Here is a 25,469-nt window from a genome sequence, read left to right as displayed (position 1 = left end):
ATTGGGCCATTTTCAAACCGCATATATGTGCATAAAAATGTGCATAATTTCAGAACAATTTGCATCTCATTGATCATCTCTAGTTCCTACCCGCATGCTTGTTTCTAGGGTGATTCAGACACTACTTCAGCCAATTAGATCAGCAGGGCAGCCAGGCAACTGGTTTTGTTTAACCCTCCTGGCGGTTTGCTAAAAAATTGCCAGGGGGCAGCAAATTTTTTTTTAAAATTTTTTTTTGTTTTTTCATGTAGCGAGACAAAGTCTCGCTACATGATAGCCGCTGCTCAGCGGCATCCCCCCAGCGATCCCGTTCAAAGAACGGGATCTCCTGGAGGGCTTCCCCCGTCGCCATGGCGACGGGGCGGGATGACGTCATCGACGTCGTGACGTCAAAGGGGATTCCCATCCACCCCACAGAGCTGCCTGGCACTGATTGGCCAGGCAGCGCACGGGGTCTGGGGGGGGGGGCGGCTGCGGCGCGACGGATAGCGGCGGGTAGTGGCGGCGATCGGGCACTGCACGCAGCTAGCAAAGTGCTAGCTGCGTGCAGCAAAAAAAAAATTATGCAAATCGGCCCAGCGGGGCCTGAGCGGTGCCTTCTGGCGGCATAGCCCGAGCTCAGCTCGGGCTTACCGCCAGGAAGGTTAAAAGGAAATAAATATGGCAACCTCCCTATACCTCTCACCGTAGTTGTCCTTTAATACTGCTCGCATCTGCAACAATTGAGATGAGAGTGAATACTCCATAGGACACATACACATCCCCAGCACACTGATGTCCAGGATCCGCACTCCTCATGTAATGAATGTGTCATTGCAGTAAAACCAGAGGGAGAATTTCTTCAAATAAATGCGTGAAATTTCACTTCCTGCAAACTTTTGACCTGATGACACAAATGTGGAGGAGTATTCTGAGAATTCTTTTACACCAAGCTGTATACTGTTCCCATGGTTTCCAGCAAGCAAAGACAGCTACACATATTGCACACTGAAGTCAAAAGTTAACATTTAGGCTACTTTCGCAGTGTAGTGTTGCAGTGCATCGGGCAATATAATCGCATTGCTGGAGCGGTGCAATTATATTGTAATGGCCTGTTCACACTGATACGATAGCAGTGTGGCGCTATAACACAATACATGCAGTGTGGTCTCACATAATGCACAGGTTAACAGTTGCAGTGAAGCATATTTTGTATGTACTGTGTGCTTCACAGTATGTGTCGCAGCACATGTATAATGTACAAGGCCACTTTTTCCCTCTGCTGCAATTGTACTTTTGCAGGATTTTTAATGTAACGCACTAGTGTAAACGTAGGCCGGCTTCGCACTGCAAGTTGGCATCAGCGGTGCGGCAGCTGCACCGCCAAAAACACTTCCTGCTTGGACGGATGCCAAACGTGGAATACTGCATAGTAACGCGGTATTACCCGTCTGGCATCCATCCAATCAGGGAGTGACCCGCGCGTGCTTACTGTTTTGGGAATACTGAAGTGCATTGTAACAAATACGCTTCCACGCATGCGCGCCGCACCGCCGCCAACTTTTCTAAAAACCCTGCGCCACCATAGACTAACATGACTTCCGGTCCAACGCAGATTGCTGCAGGAGTCGCACGGTAACGTAGGTATGCGCTCACACTAGATAGGGAACTTCCGGCACAGCGTACTGCAACGTGGGAAGTGTTGACTCCCCCATAGACATTCATTGGACTCAATTATTATTATTATTATTTATTATTATTTAGTATTTATAAAGCGCCGACATATTACGCAGCGCTGTACAGTGTATATATATAGCTTGTCACTAACTGTCCCTAAAAGGAGCTCACAATCTATTCCCTACCATTGCCATATGTCTATATTATGTATTGTAAGTACTTTAGTCTAGGGCCAATTTTTAGGGGGAGCCAATTAACTTAACTGTATGTTTTTGGAATGTGGGAGGAAACCGGAGTGCCCGGAGGAAACCCACGCAGACACAGAGAGAACATACAAACTCTTTGCAGATAGTGCCCTGGCTGGGATTCGAACCAGGGACCCATCGCTGCAAGGCGAGGGAGCTAACCACTACGCCACCGTGCTGCCCAATTCACTAAGATCATGCTGTAGATAATAAGGCAATAGAAAACTTACCTCCACACAGTAAGAGAGTTATCTTATCTCTTCATTCCTTAAGTTACCTCCTCTGTAGTTATTTTCACATGCAGTTAATAAACAGCCTGTCTTTAACTCTGGAGTTATTTTAAGGATTGAAGAGTTAACTTAAAGACTTTGGCCTGGAACCCACTGAAAACCGCAAACGCAAAACGCAACCGCTAGCGTTTTGTCTGAGCGGTTTGCAAGCGGATTCATGCACGTTTTTGGTCGTGTTTTGCAACATTGTATTTTTTTCCCCAGCGGGTGCCTAGCGTTTTGCGTTTTTATCCTGATTGGTCCTGTGAATTATTTTTCATTTTGTTACAGTGTGCTGAACCGCAAAACGCTAGCAAAACCGCTCAGTTTAGGTTTTGCTGAGCGTTTCTGCTAGCGTTTTAATACTTTACATTGAAGCGCTAACGCTCCCAAAATGCTGCAGGTCCTGCGTTTGCGTTTCTGGGAAACGCAAACGCTCCTGTGAAAGTTGCCACATCCATTAACATCAGCTGAGCGTTTTGGCAAAACGCTAGCGTATCGCAGCGCTGCCAAAATGCTCAAAAAAACGCTCTTGTGGGTTCCAGCCCTTAAGGTTTGCCTGAGGTAAAATGTTTCCTGAATACTGCATGCCTCATCACCATGGTGATAACTCTAGAAACGTTATTAAAGACAGGAGATAAGCTTAGTGAATTGAGGCCACTATCTGGTAAATTTACCGCACCGCAATGCCCCAGTGTAAAAGGGCCCTAAGGCTGAGATCACACCATGTGCTTTGAGCAGTGCCTGCACATTAAAACATGCATGTTACTTTCACAGTATGAAGGATTGCTATGCAACATGCGCATCATAACACGTTATCCAGAAACACACTGTAAAAAGTACATTTAGTACAACGCAGAGGTGTGAACATAACTCTACAAGTGTGAACTCAACCTTAAAGAGTACCTAAGGTAAAAATGTCAGAGCCTGTCATTTCGCAGGGGTTAAATATTAACCTGTCCTGGCGTCTCTGGAGACACTCCACCCCCCCTCCTCAGCAGTGCAGTTGCGGCCATGTTTCTGAAGGCTGCCAAAGCTCTTTGGAAAACTCCACCTGCATTGCCACAGCCTTCCCCCTCTCGGGAGAGAGCCACCAATTGCTGCAATACAGATGAGGGTGGCAGCGATTTTGAAAAAATTTTTTTCCAGGGCCCATTCTCTGAGGAGGAGGGGGGGGGGGCGATCACCTGCCTGGAGGTATCACACCAGAAAAGGTAAGAATTTAACCCTAACAGCCCCCCACCCACCATCCTCCATCATTAAAGCAGACCTGAACTCAGAATTTCCACTCTATTCTAAAAGATAAGCAACAGCATAATAAACTTTAAAAAAAAGTTTATTTGTTACAGCTTACAGAACTTCTACAATAAATCTGCAGTGTGTCTACTTCCGGCTTTCATGGAAGCAGACAAAGGGTTAACATCCTGTGTTTACATATTAGCTGTCTCTGCCGAGGACTGCCAAATTTCTTATATAGTAGTCTCTTGTATAGTGTCGATATAAGTTATGTAGTTGCTATGTAGATGTTATGTAGAGTTATTCATGGTTGTTACCATGTTGAATGTTAGATCACTGTCTTAGTTAGAATTAAATCTATTTAAAGAAAAACACACACACACACACAGGCATAAACCTGCAACAGTGTGCAAATATCACATGCATTAGAAATTGTATTGATCTGAATGAACTTAGCAAGCAATCATCATTTATCGTTCTGCCTGTTGTCAACTGACGAGATGTGAAATGTGATTGGCTGATGTAGGCACTTCAGTTTACCTATCATTCTAGATCTTTGCACAGCCTTACAGGCTGTCAGAACACTGTAGAGCCACACGGAGCTGTGTGAGAGTCTCTGTACAGAGAGAGCTGTACCTCAGTGCCCTAGGCGACATGTAATGGACATTGCTACAGGGAAGCAGATAGGTCCGTTCACACACGCAACATGACAAGACAAAACAAGGAATGCAAAAGCCAGAATTTTACTCTCATCAGACCTCATCATGTCCTACTAGTGTCAGCAAGCATCAGCACGTCGTATACATTTTATTCCTTATTTTTTGCTGTTCTGTAGATGTGGTCTGAACCAGTTATAGGAAACCATTTAACTTGAGTGCATAGGGATCAATTTAGAATAAAAGGGGCATTTACAACTGGAATATACTAAAATGAACCCAAATTCCCCACAATCAATATAAAGTTAGGCTATGTTCACATTATAAATCGCCAACGCTATCGCAATTTATTGAGAGTTTTGACATCGCTTTTCCCTGCGCTTTGCGCTTAGAAAAGCGCTTTTGCAGAGCGATTCATTTTTTCACTTCCTGTCGTCAGTCAGGAGGTGAACTCTTTCACTTGGAAATGGACAGAGTAACCAAGCAGCTCAGGGTGACCCAAACTACTAGGAATGTATAGGGGGATAAAAGGGACCAAAAAACCCTCCTACTAAAATAAGCAAAGCTTGGTGTAATTTGCCTTCTTAAAACAGAAGGAAACTTGCAATCATTCAGCTATAAGGCCTGGTGCACACCAAAAAACGCTAGCAGATCCGCAAAATGCTAGCAGATTTTGAAACGCTTTTTCTTATTTTTATGTAGCGTTTCACCTAGCATTTTGCGGTTTTGGGAAGCGTTTTTGGTGTAGTAGATTTCATGTATTGTTACAGTAAAACTGTTACTGAACAGCTACTGTAACAAAAAAACGCCTGGCAAACCGCTCTGAAGTGCCGTTTTTCAGAGCGGTTTGCGTTTTTCCTATACTTAACATTGAGGCAGAAACGCATCTGCAATCCAGAATCTGCAGCAGCCCGGGAGTATGCGTTTCTGCAAAACGCCTTCCGCTCTGGTGTGCACCAGCCCATTGAAATACATTACTCAAGCGGATCTGCACCCGCAAGCGGATCGCAAACCGCAGCCGAAACGCTCTGGTGTGCACTAGGCCTAAGTGAACATTTGTGGTTACCCACAATGCACTACTACTGAATATGCAAATTATCCCTTTTCACCCTCGTTAAGCCAAGCAAGCATCCAGAACCGCTGGTGTATAGCAAGCCTATAGCTCTAAATATTACACAGCCATATCAAACCCACATGTAGACACCCTGTTTTAGACTTTTGGTCCTCATCAGTACATGGCAGGGATTGATATGGCTATCTGGGATAGGGGCTTGGACCAGTACAACAGAGTAACCAAGCAGCTCAGGGTGACCCAAACCACTAGGAATGTATAGGGGGATAAAATGGAAATGAATAAATACAATGTTTTCAGCACTTTGCAATCGAAAGAGTGACAAAAAGTAGGTGAAAGGGTATTTTCAAAAGTATTCTGAGTATCTTCCCGCTTGCTGGTGTCTTAAAGAGTACTCCAGCCGAAGGCTGCCTCACGCTCACTTTTTGTAACCGACATTCAAATTGCGCAGAAGTGTATTGACAAAATCCACTTCAACGCATGTGGGCCGCAAAGCGAAAAAAAAAACTCCTGCATCGCTGTGAACTTACATGACTTCCGGTCGCAGCACGTCACCGCGCAAGTTGCCCACCAACTCACATCGTTATGAAATGCCCCAAAGACTTTCACTGGTGTAGCATTACTCTTCGGTAAAAACAAGGCAACGCAACGCACCAGTGTGAAAGGGGCTTTAGTGTACAGATCTGCCTCCAGGTGGGAGTGGTTTATTGCCATACTGTGATATGTCCAGTACAGGCACCACCATCAGGTATTGGGCTACTATGGTAGATCACATAGTGGTGTTTGCTGTTAATATGGCTGGATAGTGCACTGGTTAACCTGCCTGGCGTTCTATTAAGATCGCCAGGCAGGCTGCGGGAGGGTTTTTTTTTAATAAAAAAAAAACTATTTCATGCAGCCAACTGAAAGTTGGCTGCATGAAAGCCCACTAGAGGGCGCTCCGGAGGCGATCTTCCGATCGCCTCCGGCGCCCAGAATAAACAAGGAAGGCCGCAATGAGCGGCCTTCCTTGTTTTGCTTATATCGTCGCCATAGCGACGAGCGGAGTGACGTCATCGACGTCAGCCGACGTCGTGACGTCAGCCGCCTCCGATCCAGCCCTTAGCGCTGGCCGGAACTTTTTGTTCCGGCTGCGCAGGGCTCAGGCGGCTAGGGGGGCCCTCTTTCGCCGCTGCTCGCGGCGAATCGCCGCAGAGCGGCGGCGATCAGGCAGCACACGCGGCTGGCAAAGTGCCGGCTGCGTGTGCTGCTTTTTATTTCAGCCAAATCGGCCCAGCAGGGCCTGAGCGGCAGCCTCCGGCGGTACTGGACGAGCTGAGCTCGTCCAGACCGCCCAGCAGGTTAAAGAGGAACTGTAGCGAAAATCTGAAAATGAGCCATACATTACTTTCCTCCTATGCTGCTGTCACTTACAGTAAGTAGTAGAAATCTGACAGAACCAACAGTTTTTGGGTTAGTCCATCTCTCCATGAGGGATTCACAACATGGCCTTTATTCTTTATAAAGACATTCACTGAAAAAGATTTATAAAAGGTGCTGGCCAGAGTCCCTGCTCGCTGCACACTTATTTTGCAGTTGGACAGAGCAACTGCCATTCACTAAGCACTTCTAACAATAAAGAAAACCCTGAGAACCCCCCCTTGAGAAGATTGGCCAAAACCTGTCGGTAATGTCAGATTTCTACTACTTACTATAAGGGCCCATTCACACTAGAAGTGCTTTTCTGAGCGATTTGCGAATGATTAGTGTTTTTTAAAATCACTCCCATTCCCTTTCATTAAAATCGTGTTAAATATCGTGGAAAAATTGCAGCGATTTTCGTGTACGCGATCGTGAAATCGCTGTGATTTCTCCCCCGATTTTAATGAAAGTGAATGGGAGTGATTTTAAAAACCACTAATTCATCGCGAAATGCTCAGAAAAGCGCTTCTAGTGTGACAGTGACAGCAACATAGAAGAAAAGTAATTTGAGGCTCATTTTACTCTGGAAGGAACATACTTCTTATTTGTACATGTATTTTAAATGTTATAATTTTCATGACAGAGGTCCTTTTTAAGGGCTCTGCCTCTGACAGGCAACCTGGGTTCAAACATCGGCTCTTCCTATTTCAGTAAGCCTGCACCTATTCAGCAAGGCGTCCTTGGGAGAGACACCCTAACACTGCTACTGCTTACTGACTGCACTCTAGTGGCTACGCTTTGAGTCTGAGGAGAAAAGCGTTATACAAGTACTGGAATTCTTATTTTGAGGGTTGTTGTTAGCACAGTACAATTTCCACTAAAATCTAAATTTCACTTTAGAAATACAATTGAGTGTCATAAATATCAGTCACTGAAAGCAATGCCTGATGTTCAAATGCATTACACTGCAGTAGTGCCATATTCAGACCACCCCCGATAGCCTTAGATTCATGATTCCTGTTAAACGAATAGGACCTAAGCTTCAGAGAAGGTAAAGATCAGCTAAGCCTGCCCACTGCAGAGCCATCTATGAGGCCTGCAAAAAAAATCATATGACAGCCTAGCAATAGTAGCCTTTACCGCAATACCGCTATCACATCACATGGCGCTGACAGATTGTGCTACAGGGTATAGTTCTATATGATGAGCACATTGCAGGCAGACAGCACCAGAAATAGCTGCCAATGTGCCGCACTGTCACACTCACCTTGCTTGAGATCTCATCAGAGCAGTCAGATCTCCAGAGGCAAAAGTCTGCATGATAGACCACACTACAATAACACAGACCTATGATAAAAATGTAATAAGATCTACTAAAAATACTCAGGCCTGAGGAGAGCCTGAATTAAAAGGCAAAGGCAGCACAATTGATATCATTCTGGCCTTGCAGAGCTGCAGACCATCTGATTCCCAGCAGACAGACTACTTGCCTGCAGTCTGTATATCTTCTTATTTCCATGTGCCTGCTAGCCTCAGAACCATACTGACACTCGAGGGATTGACTCCCTATCCCTGACAGGCGACAGTCCGTATGTATGAGAATCTAGATTTGTACTCTATAAGGTAAACTATTGATATGAATAACACTGCTTGTTTACCTGAATTAACACCTTTTATCTGCTAAAAATCTGATTTTAGCAGAGATATGGTCAAATAACAATCAGAACTTATTAATACAGTGAAAACTAATGTGGCCAATCAATCTCTGCTCATTCCCATCCAATGACAGCAAATGCTTTACTGATCAAAGGTTGATCAATGTTTTAATCAAAGAGGGCGCTAGTTTTAACAGATTTTTTTAAATCTAATTTAAAAGCCATACCTTAGGGATAGTGCACGCCAAAAACCTCTAGCAGATCCGCAAAACGCTAGAGGTTTTTGAAGCAGATTTTCAGGGCGATTCTAGGCATGTTTAGAGAGATTTTCTAAACATGCCTAGCATGTTTTTGTGTAGCAGATTGCATATATTGTTACAGTAGAGCTGTAACTGAACAGCTTCTGTAACAAAAACGCCTGGAAAACGGCTCTGATCTAGCGTTTTTCAGAGCGGTTTTCCACTTTCCTATACTTTAACATTGAGGCAGACATGCCTCACAAATCTAAAAAAAATGCTGCAGCCCCCGAGTTTGCGTTTGTGGAAAAGACGAACCGCTCTGCTGTGCACCATCCCATTGAAATACATTACCCAAGCAGTTTTCAAACCTCTAGCGTTTTTAAAAACGCTCCAGAACCGCTCGGGTGTGCACCAGCCCTCTAAAGAGGGAAGCCTTAGGATCCTATTGAAGCTTCCCTTACTGATTTGAAGCCCCCCTTTGTTGAGGGCCGTGCAGCTCTTTTTCCTCCAGCGTGGCCCCGCACTAGGCGTGTGAGCCCGCCCACACATGCACAGTAGCACGGAGTCCGCGGCTCTGGCCTACTGCTCATGCGCGGGCGGGCTGGGTTTTGCCACGCTGGAGGTAGATGAGCTGCACGGCCTGATATGATTAGTGACAATGCATTGTCGCTAATCCTCTGGGGGCCACGCTCAGCTAAGGAGGACAGCAGAGCAGGGAGCCTCAATAGGATCCTGAGGCTTCCCTCTCTTTAGGCAAGCATCTAATTTTGTACCCGAGCTTCGGCTCTGGTTTTCTTTAATAAAAAATTTGCCCCGTGACTTAGACTACATTTTACATTTTGGCCCCCTTACGTGATTGAGTTTGACACCCCTGGTCTACAACATTACAAAGCTCATGACAGAGCTACAAGGATGGCTGCTCCTATGCTGCACAAAGATCAATCATGGGTATCATCACAGCTGTTAATGCAGTCAGTACACGCATGATTTGAGATCTTCCTGATGCTGGATACACACCATGCGTTTCCGCGTTCGATGCGTCCGTCGATACGCATCGATTCGATTATTTCCGACATGTCCGATTCAAGCTTCGATGGATCGTTAGGTCGATTTGCCATACTTTACATGGCAATCGACCTAAAAATCATCTAAATGCGTTCGGAAATGCTTGGAAATAATCGAATCGGCGCGTATCGACGCCCGCATTCGACGCGGAAACGCATGGTGTGTATCCAGCATAAGGGAACATAGCTGCAGGGCCAAACTATTTGGAGTGTAGACTGTTTTCAATGCATTGTGAAACAGAAAAAAGTCACCTTATCTACAAGGCCGCTTTATCATATTTGGCCTTCACAACTGCACATGTAGTGTTCATCCTGCCTGTGTGACATTGGCCGGTTCCAGGAAACAGCCCACACGTAAGCACTAGCAAGCGTGTTCAGCTTTACAACTCTCCTCACTGACTAGTACGCTCTGTAGCGTGACGCACTGGGGAGATGATTTAAAGGGGTAGTAATCATAACGTACAAAAGCTTTTAGCAGCTTTGCAAAATTATGCAACGGTTTATGGAGCTACCCAAAAGTGCAAATAATGAAAGCCTAAGAAAGCTTTCCCTGTGTTTAGATACAGTGGTGAAAAAAGTTAGATACATTAGTAGGTTTTAACGCCTGTCTGCGTTTTCAATCAGGAGAATTTCACTCCTTGCAGCACTTCTGAGTGTCAGAATCCAGGAAGTACAAGAAATTCTCAACAAGGACACAGACCGTGATAAAAATAAACCTCTTAAAGAGGAACTGTGGTGAATAACATAATCAATGGAATTGCTTATGTTTTTACAATATTCATTTATAGATTAGTTAGTCAGGTTTACCCATTGTAAAGTGTTTCCTCTCCCTGATTTACATTATGAAATATATCACCGGTGGCAACATCTTTAGTTCTGCCAGGTGATCTCTGTACGGAATGTTTGTTACTGAGAGTTCTATGCACAGAGGGTGATATTGCTTGCTTGGCAATTGGAAAAAGCTGTTATTTCCCTCTCACTCAACCAGAGACCGAAGCACAAAAAAACCTGCATCTAACAAAAGTGAAAATTTAACTTTACTAAAATAGTCTGTTATACATTATTTACCACATGCAGGGTGTAGGACCAGCTGTACACATGATTTTGGAAGGAATCCACACACATTACAATATTTCCCTATACACTGCTGACTTCCTGTTGGGTCACCTCACAGGTTTTCCTCACACATTGCCGTCTCCTCCAATGCCTGAGAGAATAAAGTATTCCCTTCAAAAAAACAGAAGGTAACTGCAGGTCATGTTTCCCAGCTTGTGTTCAGTGAGCAGGAACGCAATACATCACTTTAGGGCAGCGGGCGAAACCGCGCAAATAATTCCTTTTAGCCCACGTAGGGCAAGCATGCATCTAGGATCGCAGGTTTCCAGCATTCCTGTAGTCTTCTTGGCAGGAAATATGAGTCAAACAGCTTCATAGAATATGAAATACACAACAATAATGCAACTTTTATCCTGGACACACAGGTTGCCTATCTGCCCATAAAAACAAGATGCATGTTTAAATTGGAACCTTAGGTTCTTCTAAAGGTCGTCCAACTTATCTTTTTCCTTTTACAAATGTGTATTTTCAATGAAACAAAATAAACAAAGTGTATTTTATAGAAGTAATGGTCATGTGACTTCCTAAAGGTGGCCACCAGGGATGCTCGGATAGCACTTTTTAAAATCCGAATTGATCCGGATCCGGATATCCGAATCCGGTTCGGATATCCGAATCCGACCTTTTAGATATCCGCGTGAATGCGGATATCCGAACGCATTATTAGCGGATATCCGACCTATTCGGATATCCGGATAGACAAAACCGGAAGTGCCTTTTAAAATGCTTTTAAAAAGGTTTTTAACCTTTAAAAACACCTCCTACCCTCCTCTCTCTCTCTGATTGTGTCTTGCAGGGAATTGTAGGCTGTCAAAAGCAAGCTCACATACAATGGCCAGGAATCGAACCCAGGTCAACTGCTTGAAAGGCAGCTATGCTCACCACTATACCACCATTGGCCGGGAATTGAACCCAGGTCAACTAACATTACAGGCTGAAGCCAGCCATTTCACTCATCTCTTCAACTACAAGAGTAGTCTTAGCTACCGTAATATCTATGTTACGGCAGGGCCCTTATTACACTTTCTCTTACAGGGCTATGGAAACCGTTTTGCCCATGCGATAAAGCTAGGTGCAAAAATGAAAGCATGCCTACCAGAGGATGGTTTCAATCCATCAACCTTTGGGTTATGGGCCCAGCACACTTCCACTGCACCACTCTGCTGCCACACAGTGAATGCTTCGAAGTAGGAAAAAGTGGTGTTAAACTTCTTGGAGCAGACTTACTTCCTCCCTCCAAAAGACACACATACATCCCAATAAAATAATTTAGCAGAAACTGCATACACAGTCTCTGTGGCGCAATCAGTTAGCACATTCGGCTGTTAACCGAAAGGAAACCGAAATCGGATATCGAGAACCCGGATGAGCATCCCTGGTGGCCACACACGATACAATAAAATGATCCGATTTTACGGCAATACGATAAAAATGATCGGATCTCCCGAAAAAAATCGAAAGCTTTTTTTCATTTGACTGAAAAATCCGATCGGATTTCCCGTTTTCTTCAATTTATATTGATCCGGAATGCCAGATATTTTTCTTCAATCTTTTTAAAGATTGTATGGTGTGTGTTAGATTGTCAATTTATTAATATACACACCCTGGCAATTTTGTCAGAGTTTCCAATCATTTTTATCACAATTGGGGAAAAACTGAACACACTTGTGTGGTACATTGGTCATATTTTTGAAATGTTACAATCAGTCAGAAAAATTGATTGCAATTCTTAAATTGAACAGATATTTAAAAAAATGTATGGTGTGTGGCCACCTTTAGTCTGTAACTCCTCTCTCTGCCCCAATGCTGGTTTGGTGGCCATGGCCCCGCCCCCTCCAGTTGCTGCTTGAGGTAAAAGCTGAACTTTGGGCCACTGCACAATTTCCTATTCACAATCCAGACCTCCCTCTGATTAGATTCACTTTAAAGAGAATCTGTATTGTTAAAATCGCACAAAAGTAAACATACCAGTGCGTTAGGGGACATCTCCTATTACCCTCTGTCACAATTTCACCGCTCCCCGCCGCATTTAAAGTAGTCAAAAACTGTTTTAAAAAGTTTGTTTATAAACAAACAAAATGGCCACCAAAACAGGAAGTAGGTTGATGTACAGCATGTCCACACATAGAAAATACATCCATACACAAACAGGCTGTATACAGCCTTACTTCTGAATCTCAAGAGATCACTTGTGTGTGTTTACCTTCTGTCCCCAGCTTCTCTCATGCACTGAACATTACAGGCTTCCTGCAGACAGCTCTGCCTATGTCGTTAATTCCTTAGTATGTGACAGACCAGCTCCTTTCACAGCCTCCAGAGGAGGATTTTTATCCAGCTCTCTTCTATCACTGATAAGATAGCAGAGAAGCTGCTGGCTTATGTAAATAAAACACACACTGGAGTGTGCATAGAGGAACAGTTCAACACTGAAGAACTTGGCAGCCTTCCAGACACAGGCCGACAAGTCTGACAGGGGAAAGATACATTGATTTATTACAGAGATGGTTATAGTAGAAAGAGCTGCAGCAAGCCAGATCACATTAGAATAGGTTTAGGAACTTGTAGGATGGTAGAAAAAAACGTTGTAATTTTTGTTACAGAGTCACTTTAAAGCGGAACTGTAAATTGTTATAAAAAAAAGTGTTTCACTTACCTGGGGATTCTACCAGCCCCGTGCAGCCTTCCTGTCACGCGCCGGTCCTTCATGATTCTCCGTTCTTCCTCCACCAGCTACTTTCGTTACCATCGACTACGGCAACTGCGTCTCTGTGCCTCGTGTCTCTTTTTCCGCGTTCCAGCCCGCAATAGCGTCCTGCGCTAATAGCACAACACTGAAACACTTTGTTTTATACCAATTTACAGTTCCGCTTTAAAACCTATGGAAATTAAAACTTGTTGATACCATGGATTCGTTTTGAATTGCCTGATGACTTCCTAGCAGCACAGCTACCATGACAGGCTGTTGCTCAGAGGACTATACTTCCTACAATTCTAAATGTTAACATTACACTGCAGCAGAGTGCGCCAATAGGATAATATGCATAGATCCGCCTCCGAACAATGATGGTACTCCCTGCTGAACAGAAAGTATGTCACTGTCTTTCAGCCGGTCAGTGCATGTGCGCCACAACAAACTAAATAGATTTTTGCTGTGCCAAAGACTCCAATGCAAATGCCTGTCACGCTGTACTGCTTGGCAATGCACTGCAGTCTGTGTCACCTCTGCGCCGTCAGAACTACTTCCACCGCATCTTGGATTTGTGGTGGACTTTACAAGTGTGAATGGATCGTATTGATAACATAAAATCTGTCAACTGTCCGTTTAGAATCTGGCATAACTTTTGCATTGCAGTGTGTGAACCGAGCCTTAGAGGGAACCTAAACCTGCATGTGTTTTGTAATGTAAAGATATATACCGGTACATACTTTTACTTTGCACTTCCAAATGGCAATGTGCATTCAATAAACAATGTTATTTAGGAACATAAAACCTGGCACAGATTAGATCAAGTGCAGGTTTGCTTTAAATGGTCATGTGACAGCTATTTCTATCTACATTAAAATAAATGTCATCTGTGGGTAACAGTGGAAAGTAACAAGAGTTCACTTTATATTGACTTCAGCTTTCACACTCCTTTCACATTTTGTATATTTTTCCACAGAGACGCCATCGGTGTGGTTTAAAAGGACAACTTTGTGAAAACGGTTATTTCAGGTCAGAGTTTGCACCGGTGGGTTGAATTACACTCTGACTTTTTATAACCCAGACATTCCAATGATGGATGTTCCAAATTTAGTCTCTCAACACAAGGCTATAATAAAGGTTTCCAAAACCTAATCTTCCATTATGGAAGCCGTATCAGAGGGGTGAGATGACATCATGTGACTGTGCAATTGTCACAGCACTTTGGTGGGACATGTAAGCTTGGTAGGGGTGGCACAACCACCGGCGTCATAAAGAATACAAGAAGCCTAATAGGCTGCCAAAAAAAACAGGCAAATCTAAGACATCAGACTGGAATGTGTTTAGAATTCAACTAAACTCAAAATTCAACAAAGTACATTCTGAAACAGTGATGTTGATTGGTGTAAATTATAAGTATTAACTTTGCAAGTTACCGTATGTTTTAAAACTGAAAAGATCTTCTACGTGGCTGCTCTGCACCTATCCATGCAGACTATCCTGCCTGTCACTTCCTGTTGGGTGAAGTCTTTACATTTGTCCCACCTCCTTGAGAAGACATGTTTTCTATCATGATTCTGAAAAGCGTGGTCAGGCATCTCTTTTGTTCTTCCAACTTAAGAGTGTCACATGGTCACACCTGATGGACCACTCAGCGGCTGAATGCAGAGAGAAGAGGAAGGAAGCTGTTCTGCAGTTAGAAGCACATCTGACTCATGAAAAAGGTATTCTGTCTAATGCTTTGCATCTGTTATTAATTATTATTATGCACTGATACAGCACCGACATCTTCCACAGTGAATTACAGAGTACATAGTCAAATCACTAACTGTCAATCAGAAGAGCTTACAATCTAGTCTCTACCACAGTCCTAGTCTAATGTCCTTCCATATTCTAAAGATGCCCATTAACTGTTCAATTTCTAGGGAAAGATCAGATTATTCAGATTGTATTGTATGAAAGGAGAATAGCTGCTGGGTCCAATCGATCCAAAACGATTGCATTATTGATCATTTCCTTAAAGGACATCCGAGGTGAAAATAAACTGAGGAGAAAAACAATTGTATCTATCATCCTTCTCCTAAAAATGACCTTTTTTAGATATCTAACAGTTTTATTTTATATTTAAATCTAGTTTTTAAGTTTTTACTGTTTCATTGGTGACCCCTGCTAGAGCTCAAATCTATGAATTATTGACCCTTTTAAACTCTTTCCTGCTCTCAGAAGCCATTTACTGACAGGAAAGTATTTTATGACTGTAATTACTTATCAGTGAGGGTTATGCTATAGTCTGACCCAGTCCCAGATAGAAACTGTCACTTGCATACCTGATGTTTAATTTTCAGTCAGAGAAAGAAAAAAAGGAACACAGCCTAGTTTTTTGTGTGCTTGGCACTATACGTACACATATCTACAGTATATCATCATGTCACATGTCACCCGGTTGTCCTTTAAAGAAATTGTTAGATTTTTTGTAGTTACTATAATAATTGGTTTAGATACGGTTGCAAGTTGGATCCTTTAATGTTGTAGATCAATTAAATACAATCTTTTCTTTCCATCTGACTGACTGTTTTCAAAATAAGATCGTTCACTAGGAATCCCTCTGTTAATGGAACACCTTAAAGGGAACCAAGCATTAAAATGTAAAAACTTGACAAGGTTCAGAAACTGTGTGCGCTCTTTGAGGTGTGGAAAGCCTTTACTCAACTACATAGGAACCCCCCATACGGAGCCAGCCATCTTCTTTCACTTGGTGCTGCAAAACAGCAAGTTGAAAATGATATAGCGCATCAGAAGCAGCCATAGTGCATGCCAGGGACGTCTGATGCATGCTGGGAGATGTAGTTCCCATTGGTCTAATTACATCTCTTCGCTGGAAGAATAACCATATCAATGAACTACATCTCCCAGCATGCATCTCGAACCCCCGGCCTACATTGCGGACGCCTGGGACGTGGATATCATTGTGGTTATTACAACCTGTGACACCAATCGAGAGAAGATGGAGGCTTCCATATATACAGGGTGGGCTATGGAGCAGCCCCCATAGGTAAATAAACCCCAAAAACCCACAGTTTCCAAACCTCCTTTAAGGTAGCCATACATCAGGCAACTTGGTGGCTGATCGACCATCCAATTCGCTTATCATGAGAAAAAGAGAGAACACCAAGAGCCCAATATAGTGTAGTATGTACTGGTAATGTATAATTGGAAGAGTAATAATATTAATTTAATACTCACAAACCAGGGTTACCAATTAGGCAAACACTGTCAAAGCAGGTGGGGAGATTGTCCTGACCCCACTCAGGATTAAAAAGTCGCTCTTTGTAGTAGAAGGACGGGTACAACCCTCCACCAAGGGTGGACTTGATGTAGATAATAGGACAAAAGAGGCACCAACAGGATAAAAAACACTAAAAAAAACTTAAAAATCCATCTTGGTAATTGAGGAGGTAGTGGTGGACTTACCTCCTCCATGCAGAACATAAGACTGTGAATTTTCAGTCAAAACAATTTTATTGGGTACTCCAAATAAAGTGCAACGCGTTTCGCGGGGTACAAACCCGCTTCATCAGGCAATAACAGATAGGAGTAAACAGCATCTGCCAGTATGATCAACGCTGAGCGCCTCTGTGTTGATGATACTGGCAGATGCTGTTCACTCCTATCTGTTATTGCCTGTTGAAGCGGGTCTGTACCCCGCGAAACGCGTTGCACTTTATTTGGAGTATCCAATAAAATTGTTTTGACTGAAAATCCACATTTGTATGATCTGCTTGGAGGAGGTAAGTCTACCACTACCTCCTCTATTACCAAGATGGGTTTTTAAGTTCTTTAGTTGTTTTTTTATCCTGTTGGCACCTCTGTTGTCCTATTATCTAATTCGATTATCATGATGGAATAGAAATTGTTGCCTCCAAGAGCATTCCCGAACGACCATGCAACCAATTTTAGGCCGAAATTGGCAGCACATATTGATCAGACATGCCGCAAAATGTCGGGCCAACATGCTCGATCGGCTGTGCGGCAGTAGCGGTGTACAATATCGGGGATCAGTGATGAATGCAATGTATCCCCTGGCGCTGCCCCTAGTGCAATATGTGCCTCACGTGTGAATACTTTACTTGTCAGTGTCCGCCGCTGGCTCAGGTCTCCATCCACATACATGCGCCCCACATGGTTGCCAGCGTAAATGTGAGCGCGAGTGACATCACGCACGTCCATGTATACAACAGCAACCATGGGACACGACAGGTATGTACGCATGAGGCACATTTCACGCTAGAGGGGACAGCTCCGAAGGCGACGAGGTAACGCCACTAGGCCGGTTCCTGAAAGATTTCATGCTGAAATCGATCGGGAATCGGCCTGCAGTTTATGGCACCCAACAGATCTCTCTCCGATCAGATTCAATCGGAGAGAGATCTGTCTCTTGGTCGATCTGCCCATGAGTGAGCACCTTTAGGAAGAGGTTCATTTAATATAATTACTACTCTTAGGAGCACCCAGGTGCTCGGTATACTTTAAGGCCAAACTTTTTGGGGAACCAATTTCTTTATCACTATGCTTTGGGATGTGGGAGGAAACCAGTTTGCATGGAGGAAACCCACGGAAATATAGTAAGAATCCACTGTGTAAATTCTCTTATCATCTTGATTGCTATACTTGTTCAGTTTTAGAATTAGTTGGACTTAAACGCAAGCTACCCGCTGTGTAACAGGATATACATGCCTCTTAAAAACTCAAGGAAAACATGCGTTAAAATTCCCACAACCTGCCCCAACGTGTTATAATATAATCTATTGAATGAAAAGCATAAACAATGTACACCGAAACATAAGCGTAAAACAGATGCATGTTTAGGTGCATAAATAGAAATGAGCCAATACCAGGGCTGTGGAGTCGGAATGGAGGAGTCGGTGCAATTTTGGGTACCTGGAGTCGGTGGTTTTAATAAACTGAGGAGTTGGAGTCGGATGATTTTTGAACCAAATCCATAGCCTTTGTAAAAATTAGACTAAGGAGTCAGATTTGAGGAGTTGGAACCATTTTGGGTAACTGGAGTCGATGGTTTCATGAACTGAGGAGTCAGATGATTTTTGTACCAACTGCACAGCCCTGGCCAATACATGGGGTAATTCAGTCGTCTGGCTGTCCAAAGGATCCATTCGATGCATTGGGCACAATCGGTTTAAGTTAACCTAGCCATACATAATGCGACCTGGCGGCCGATCGACCATCCGATTCGATTACTACAATCGGATAAAAATCGGTGGTGCCAAGTACATGCCCAATTGGCAATGCAATCAACTTCAGGCCAAAATTGGTCGCATATATCGGTCGGACAAGCTGCAAGATGTCGGACTGTCCTGATCTATCGGGTGAGCGATATTGGGTCGAGCGACGAACAAAACTAAATCCCTTAATGTATAAATGTGTGTGCATTACCTGCGATGTGTCGCGGTTCCCGTCCCTCTTCTGGATCTGCTGCTCTTCTGTTAGCCCCATACACCCGCTGGCGCATAGCACCCTGGCATGTGGCGTCAGACGCCACACCGACGGCGTGTATGCGGCTATGGAACATATGGGGGAACAGCGGCAAGGCGTCGGATGCTGATTCCTGTGAGATTTCATACTGAAATTGATTAGTAATCGGCCTGCGGTGTATGTGCAGTCGACAGAACTCTTTCTAATCAGATTTGATCAGAGAGAGATCTGTCTCTAGGTGGAATCTGCCCATCACCGCTAGATGTATTGCAGATCATTTCATGTCACATTTATATTCTAACAATTGACTGATCTTTCTGTCAGTGCTGATGAGGTTGCAGTCGTTGCATCCATTGTTCACTGTCAGGCATTTAAATTTCAATTAACAGTTTCCAGATCTGACAATTCTATGCGATTGATCAGACTGATTGCTCCGTGCATGGCCGCCTTACCAGTTTCACCTCCTGGTCCGAGTGGAATAAAAAAAATCCTAACGTATATTCATGTTACCTTTGTTTCGATACATCAAGCAACAGAATGACCTGCCTGTCATTAGGAGAACGGCCTTGCATTTTATTGATCCGCACATAACAATTGCTATCAGAGGAAGTACGTAACTGTGGTTGATACAGCGGCGTGTTGGACATTGCCCTTTGCTTTTAGGCCTTTGTTAAAGCAATAACATAATAAAATGAAGTCTAGATTTGTTTTGCAGTAATAAATCTGTCCGGTGTGATACGATTTCTCAGTGAAGAACAGTCTAAAGGGGTAGCCACAACTTATGGTTGCTGATATTATGAGTAAGGACATGTAGAGAACAGCATTGTACTGCGTTCACTTCACTTACCCAATCACGTGCACAGAATACTCTCTCCAAACATCCCTTACATGATTGGCTGTCTGAAGTAAACAAAGCTTCACTTCCCTGTTCTCAACTGAAAAGTTCCTTAGTAAGCCACCCCTCTCAGTATGAGTCTGATCTGATACCCTTTAAAGGCAACGTGGAGGTATGTACAGGCCAGTGCTGGTACATTTAGTTCCTCAAATCAGTACATCTACAAGAACTGAAAACAGCAGAGGCCGGACCAGACTTTTGCATTTATATTTTCTCTTCTGAAGCATGATTCCCTACATACTGGCAGGAAGTCTGCAAGCAGGAAGTGGGAATATTTAAGGAATGGGACTTCACAGAGACAAAGTAAAAGTATATGTCTAATCATGGAGCAGAAAAAGGACATCCGTCAGGTACACTCTGAGGGTTTTTAATATTATATTTACAAACAAATATGTGCCTCTTGGGCATGGCCCATATTAGGCTGTGGTGGCATAGCCTGACTTAATTTTTTTTAATCATGCAAATGTTAAATATTTAATAGTTACCACTTGAAGCCTGCAGGTGGCAGCAAGGAGCAAAACCTGCTATAAAATCACCACACATTTGTCTTTTCACACCGCATCTGTTTCGAGGCGGTGCAATGGACAATATTAGACCATCACAACACAATGCAATTTTATTGCAATGGTATGTTCACATCTGCATATTAGTGGGCAGTGCAGTGGTTTCTGTCCTAATAATGCGCTGCATGCTGTGTGTGATGACAGTTGCAGTGAATCATGCGTCTACGTACTGTATGCTTCACTGTGTGCTTCATATTCCACTCGAAAAACACAACAATGCGCCTTTGCGTTGTGATCCTATTGCTCAAGATTCACAATATGATCATGTACAGTTCATCACTGTGACATGCTACTGCGAGCACCTTGCTGTCACATCAGCATGCAGGAATACCCACAATGCATCTTACTAAGGCAACCATGCAGCTAAAAACCCCATTAGAGTTTCTTTACGCCGGTGCTTTGCCAGTGGCCCTGTGGCAGCCATGCATGCTTGGATCTTCCGAGCTGGATATACAGCCCTGTGGAGGGAGGCTTAGAGGGAGCTGCACCCTCAGACAAAGCAATAGGAGAAAGAATTCCACGAAAGCTGATTGCTGGCTGACAGAGCTTTGATGGCTGCGGAAGACAAGGCATTGCTTCACAGATATCAGACTGTTGACCAAATGAAATATTCATGTTTCACTTCAAAATTGTGTAGTGCGTGTGCATGGTTTATTCCGGCACATGCTATCACTTTGTGTTAAGCTATGTTCACAGTGGTGCGTTGTGGCATAAAGTCCGCTCCGTAACGCGGCTTCCGGAATGCAAAGCAACAACCTATGCGACGAGCACAGTGCAGTACAACGGAGTGCAGCTTGGATATCCACTGCATGCGGTGCGATACCGCCAAACGGTCACAGTGAAGCATACTCTTCATTGACAGTATGCTTCGCTGTTTGTGACATGTCATGTGTTCCTGTTGCTACAGGGAATGCAACGCAAAGGTCACTGTGAACATGCTTCCACTACAGGCTTGCATTTTATGTAAGAATTTGCAGCAAAATTCAAATGAAAATTTGTTTTTAATGGAGACAAGCCCGTTCACATTCATTAGAATGCAGATTTTCATTCTGGTAAAAAAAAAACCCTAAAAAATGCATTAGTAGTAACTAAGCTTTAAGGCCATAATACACTATTAGATCAGGTAAACAATTGCTATCTACTTGCAATCGATCATTTACCTTGCACCACTTCATATTAGGTCAGCACTCTACAGGCACCTGATCTCATAGTAATCGCACCGCCGCTGTCACTGCCAGATTCGTACAATGCCCAATGATTGCACAGTGCACCTGTGCAGGTCATATACTCCTGCGGTTTCTGATTGGTGTTCAATCAACACAAAAAATATCTAACCTCAATCATGAGGGCCTTAAGATTTTTGATAGACTAGAGCTGGATCGTTCAACAGGAAACCTAGGCAGGTGCTTGTGGCCTAGTGGGTGTCAAAGGGCCCACCTGCCACCTTCTTTGACCACTTCAGCTTACCAAAAGTACCACAAGGGAACCCCAGTGGCGTAGCTAAGGAGCTCTGGGCCCCAGAACAAGTTTTACATTGCCCAAGGGCCCCGGTGCAGTCACAACCTCCGCCCTCCCTATTGCTATGCCACTGGTTGGCCCTAAATCTACTACCTTATCCATCTCTGATTCAAGGTTGTTATCACATCTAACGCCTAACCAATTTATATAGTCAGGTAGTAATAAATTCCATCTGAAATCTATCCACTACCACATTACAGACCAATACATTCTTAACAAATTTTGAAGAGTTTAACCAATCAAAAGCATGGCTAGAATCAGAGGTAAATTTCCATTGATTGGTTGGCAGGTTAACAACAGCAGTAGAAAGTCGAGAAGAAACCCTGCAGTACGCCAGCCGCTATTTTCCTATCAAGTGCTGCCAGGGAGCAATTGTTAACATGTAGAGGACGCTATCAACCTGTGTATAGCCGTATACATGCCTCATACTGACAGGACACATCCAGTGGTGTAACTAAGGAGCTTGAGGCGAGTTTTACATGGGGCCCAAAGCACTCTATTGATAGGGAGCCACAAAACCTACCAAGGACAGCTGCAGTGTCAGGGAGGTGTATGTAGAGTAACTCTCTCCTATATAGACATGACCTAAAAATATGACTTCATGCGAATTTCGTGCTCTACAATAAGTGGAATTAGTGGCGACTGTACTTAAGCTTTGTATGGGGCTATTCAAATTTGGAAAGGTCATTATTAATTATCTGACAGCTTGAATAGTTAATTCAATTTAGTTCAATAATTATTAGCTTTCCAAATCTGACCGGCCGTTTGCAGAGTTATGGTTCAGCCCCCACTTATTCCAGTTATTGTACAGCAAAAAAAACTGGCGGTTTGAATTTTAGAGGGCATGTCTACGCCTATATGCCTTCAACCAAGGATCCAATCAGAATCCATATAAATTGTGTGGGCCCAATACAAGGCTTCTTTGAAGTTCACCTGCAAGGTACAATTCTGGGCATCACCCATTGGTGCATGGCTGAATCCTGCTACAAATACTAATTTACAAAACAAAGTTTAAAGACGATTAGTAAAGACTATCAAGATCAGATGACCAACATGTTATCCATATTAACGATACAAAAGGAAAATGCAATACAATATACTCTCTCCTCAATACTAACAATGATGCACACAGTATATTTTTCTATGAGCCTGTAGAACCCCGAGATCTAGAAATACTACAGTCATTCCTGAAAACCCAGCCTCATGCCCAGTGGCAGCAGAACCCAGCACAATACACTGCATGCAGCCCAGCAGGGATTGATGAGCTGTGAGTTCAGTGACAGTCAGAGCTCTGCATCCAGCAACTGGCATTACAATGCCCACTGCAACCCAGCTACAAGTTCCTCGTGTGATCAGTCCAGCATGGAGAATACAGCGATCTTTTACCCCCACCTTACCTTTAATCTGACTCTCGTAGTCAGCAGTTCGGTCCCTCCTTGGTCTGCCGTGAGATGCCATCCTTCACCCGCTGATCTGCTTTGCTGTCAGTGCCAAGTGGTCGGATCCATCAGCTGAGGATGGGCTGAGGCGATAGAGGACCGCTATGGGAAGCTGTTAGGGGAGCCCAGCGCAGGCAGCAGGAGGTTAGCGGTGCTGCTTCTGCTGCTCAGTGAGGACCTTGTGCTTCCATCCTCTGTGCCAAAGTGCTGCATGCAGGAAGTGCCTAGGCAGGCAGACACAGAGCTGTCAGTGAGCAGCGATCACACTGACTTCCAGCTGCATAGAGTGCAGTGCACAGAGCTGAGCAGTCAGGCGCCGCCCCCTCCTCCCCTTCAGCTGTCTCTATGTGCCATCCCAGATTGATGTCTGTCTCTATATGTGTGTGTGTCTCACTCTCCAGCTGTCTCTCCAGTGCCGCCTGCTTCTATAGGATACCTGCCTGTGTGATCTCCATTCTTCTCTGCTGCCCCCTTTGTATAAGTCTCCCCCTATGCCCTCTGCCTCCTCCCTTCTCATCCATGTATTAATGAAGCTGCAACATTCTTACAGCGGTGTACAAACTGCAACAGTGGGCCAGGGCTGTACTCTGCACAGAGTGGAATGAATGATTTCCTTTTGCTGTTAGATATGTGTATGTATGCTGTGTGTTTCTCCCCTCCTCCTCCCTCTCCTCCTCCCCCTCCTCCTCCTGGGTCAGCAGCAACAGCAGCAGCAGATCACACACACACTCTCATACACATACATATACACTCACTGTCAGTGTGAATTTCTTCATCACACTTACACTTCTCCATATGTGGACCAATCACACCCAGAAATTGTGGGCTGATCATCTGAGGCTTGCATGGCATTCTGCATGCTGAGGCAGGGGGGCATTGTGGGTTCTGTAGTCCCTGCCTCTCTCTGATCAGCTCTGACAGCTCATCCTTGTTCTGACACAATGGAAAAGGCTTTGCATTGAGGAGATTCAAAAACACAACATGGGCTGTCCTTACATCAAGTGTCTAGTTGGAACATTTAACCCACCTACTACCAGGACAATAGGCACAGTGCAAATGCATAAACAGACATAAAGGGGAAAATCATTGGGGTCACTTGGCCCTTTGAAAGCTAGCCATCAAGGTCTTTAATTATTATTCTGCATTATCTGCAGTGCTTTAGTACATTGAGCAATTTGTGCCACTAATCGGCCCTCTGTGGGGCCCACAATTATTATTATCATCCATTTATATAGCGCTAACATGGTCTGCAGCACATTCCTCAGGACTCTGAATAATTCATGTCACTAAAGGCCACATTACACGGTCGACTGAATTGCTAGCAACTAGTCCCTGTGACTAATTGCTTGTGCTAGCAACTAGTTGCCAATGCTGGTGGCTACTATAAAAATGCGTTTTTAGTCACTGGGACTACCCTCGTTAGCAACACAGTTTGAGAGGAAAACAGTGACTGAAGCAAACCCACACAAACATGGGGCTAACATACAAACTTCATGCAGATAGCGACTTGGCTGGGAACTGAGGCTAGGATTCAGTGATGTAGCTAGCTGTAGGGCATTGGGTTCCATGACAAATTTTTATATGACCCCGCTCACCCGGACAGCTGCTGTGTGAGGAAAGTGCAAGCTATGGTTTGTTTGCTAATAACTACCATGATTTGAAGCGCATAGTACTACAGCACCAATGGACGGCTTCACACTGCAGATTGGCAGACTGCACCGCCAAAAACAGGCCTTCAGGGTTTACTGCCTTAGTACGTTGTAATCACTGTCTGGCATCCAGCCAAACAGGAAGTTTCTAAAATACACTTCCGCGCATGCGTGACACAGATAACTGAGGAGGGCTTTTAAAGAGGAACTGTAACGGCAAAACGTCCCCTGGGGGGTACTCACCTCGGGTGGGGGAAGCCTCCGGATCCTAATGAGGCTTCCCACGCCGTCCTGCGTCCCTTGGGGGTCTCGCTGCAGCCCTCCGTACAGCCGTGACCTAATATTTACCTTCCTGGCTCCTGCGCAGGCGCTCTGACGGCTGTCGGCTCCGAAGTAGGCGGAAATACCCGATCGCCGTCGGGTCCGCTCTACTGCGCAGGCGCAAGTCTCCGGCGCCTGCGCAGTAGAGCGGACCCGACGGAGATCGGGTATTTCCGTTTATTTCCGAGCCGAATGCAGCCACAGCGCCCCCGCTGGAGCCAGCAAAGGTAAATATTGAAATTACAGTCGGGCCTGTCGCCGGCTGTTCAGAGGGCTGCAGCGAGACCCCCGTGGGACGCAGG

General features: G+C 44.3%; 1 protein-coding gene across 3 annotated transcripts in view; it reads right to left on the bottom strand.

Annotated features, from left to right (window-relative positions):
• LOC137527601 (rho GTPase-activating protein 4-like) overlaps positions 1 to 23,697 on the bottom strand; it is a 222,363-nt gene extending 198,666 nt beyond the window's left edge. For 2 of the 3 annotated variants that reach the window (XR_011023188.1, XM_068248223.1), the window contains exon 1: positions 23,156 to 23,697. Coding sequence is in view for 2 of the 3 variants with exons in the window: in XM_068248223.1 (XP_068104324.1) it covers positions 23,156 to 23,216 (61 nt within the window). In the remaining variant the exon portion in view is untranslated. The remainder of the gene's footprint in view (positions 1 to 23,155) is intronic. The other variant, XM_068248224.1, reaches the window with a different exon arrangement.
• Positions 23,698 to 25,469: the final 1,772 nt, after the last annotated feature.

The sequence above is a fragment of the Hyperolius riggenbachi genome, chromosome 8, assembly GCF_040937935.1.
Source record: "Hyperolius riggenbachi isolate aHypRig1 chromosome 8, aHypRig1.pri, whole genome shotgun sequence".
Lineage (NCBI taxonomy): Eukaryota > Metazoa > Chordata > Amphibia > Anura > Hyperoliidae > Hyperolius > Hyperolius riggenbachi.
Note: the sequence above shows the minus strand (reverse complement) of the source record. Positions and strands in the feature narration are given on the sequence as shown.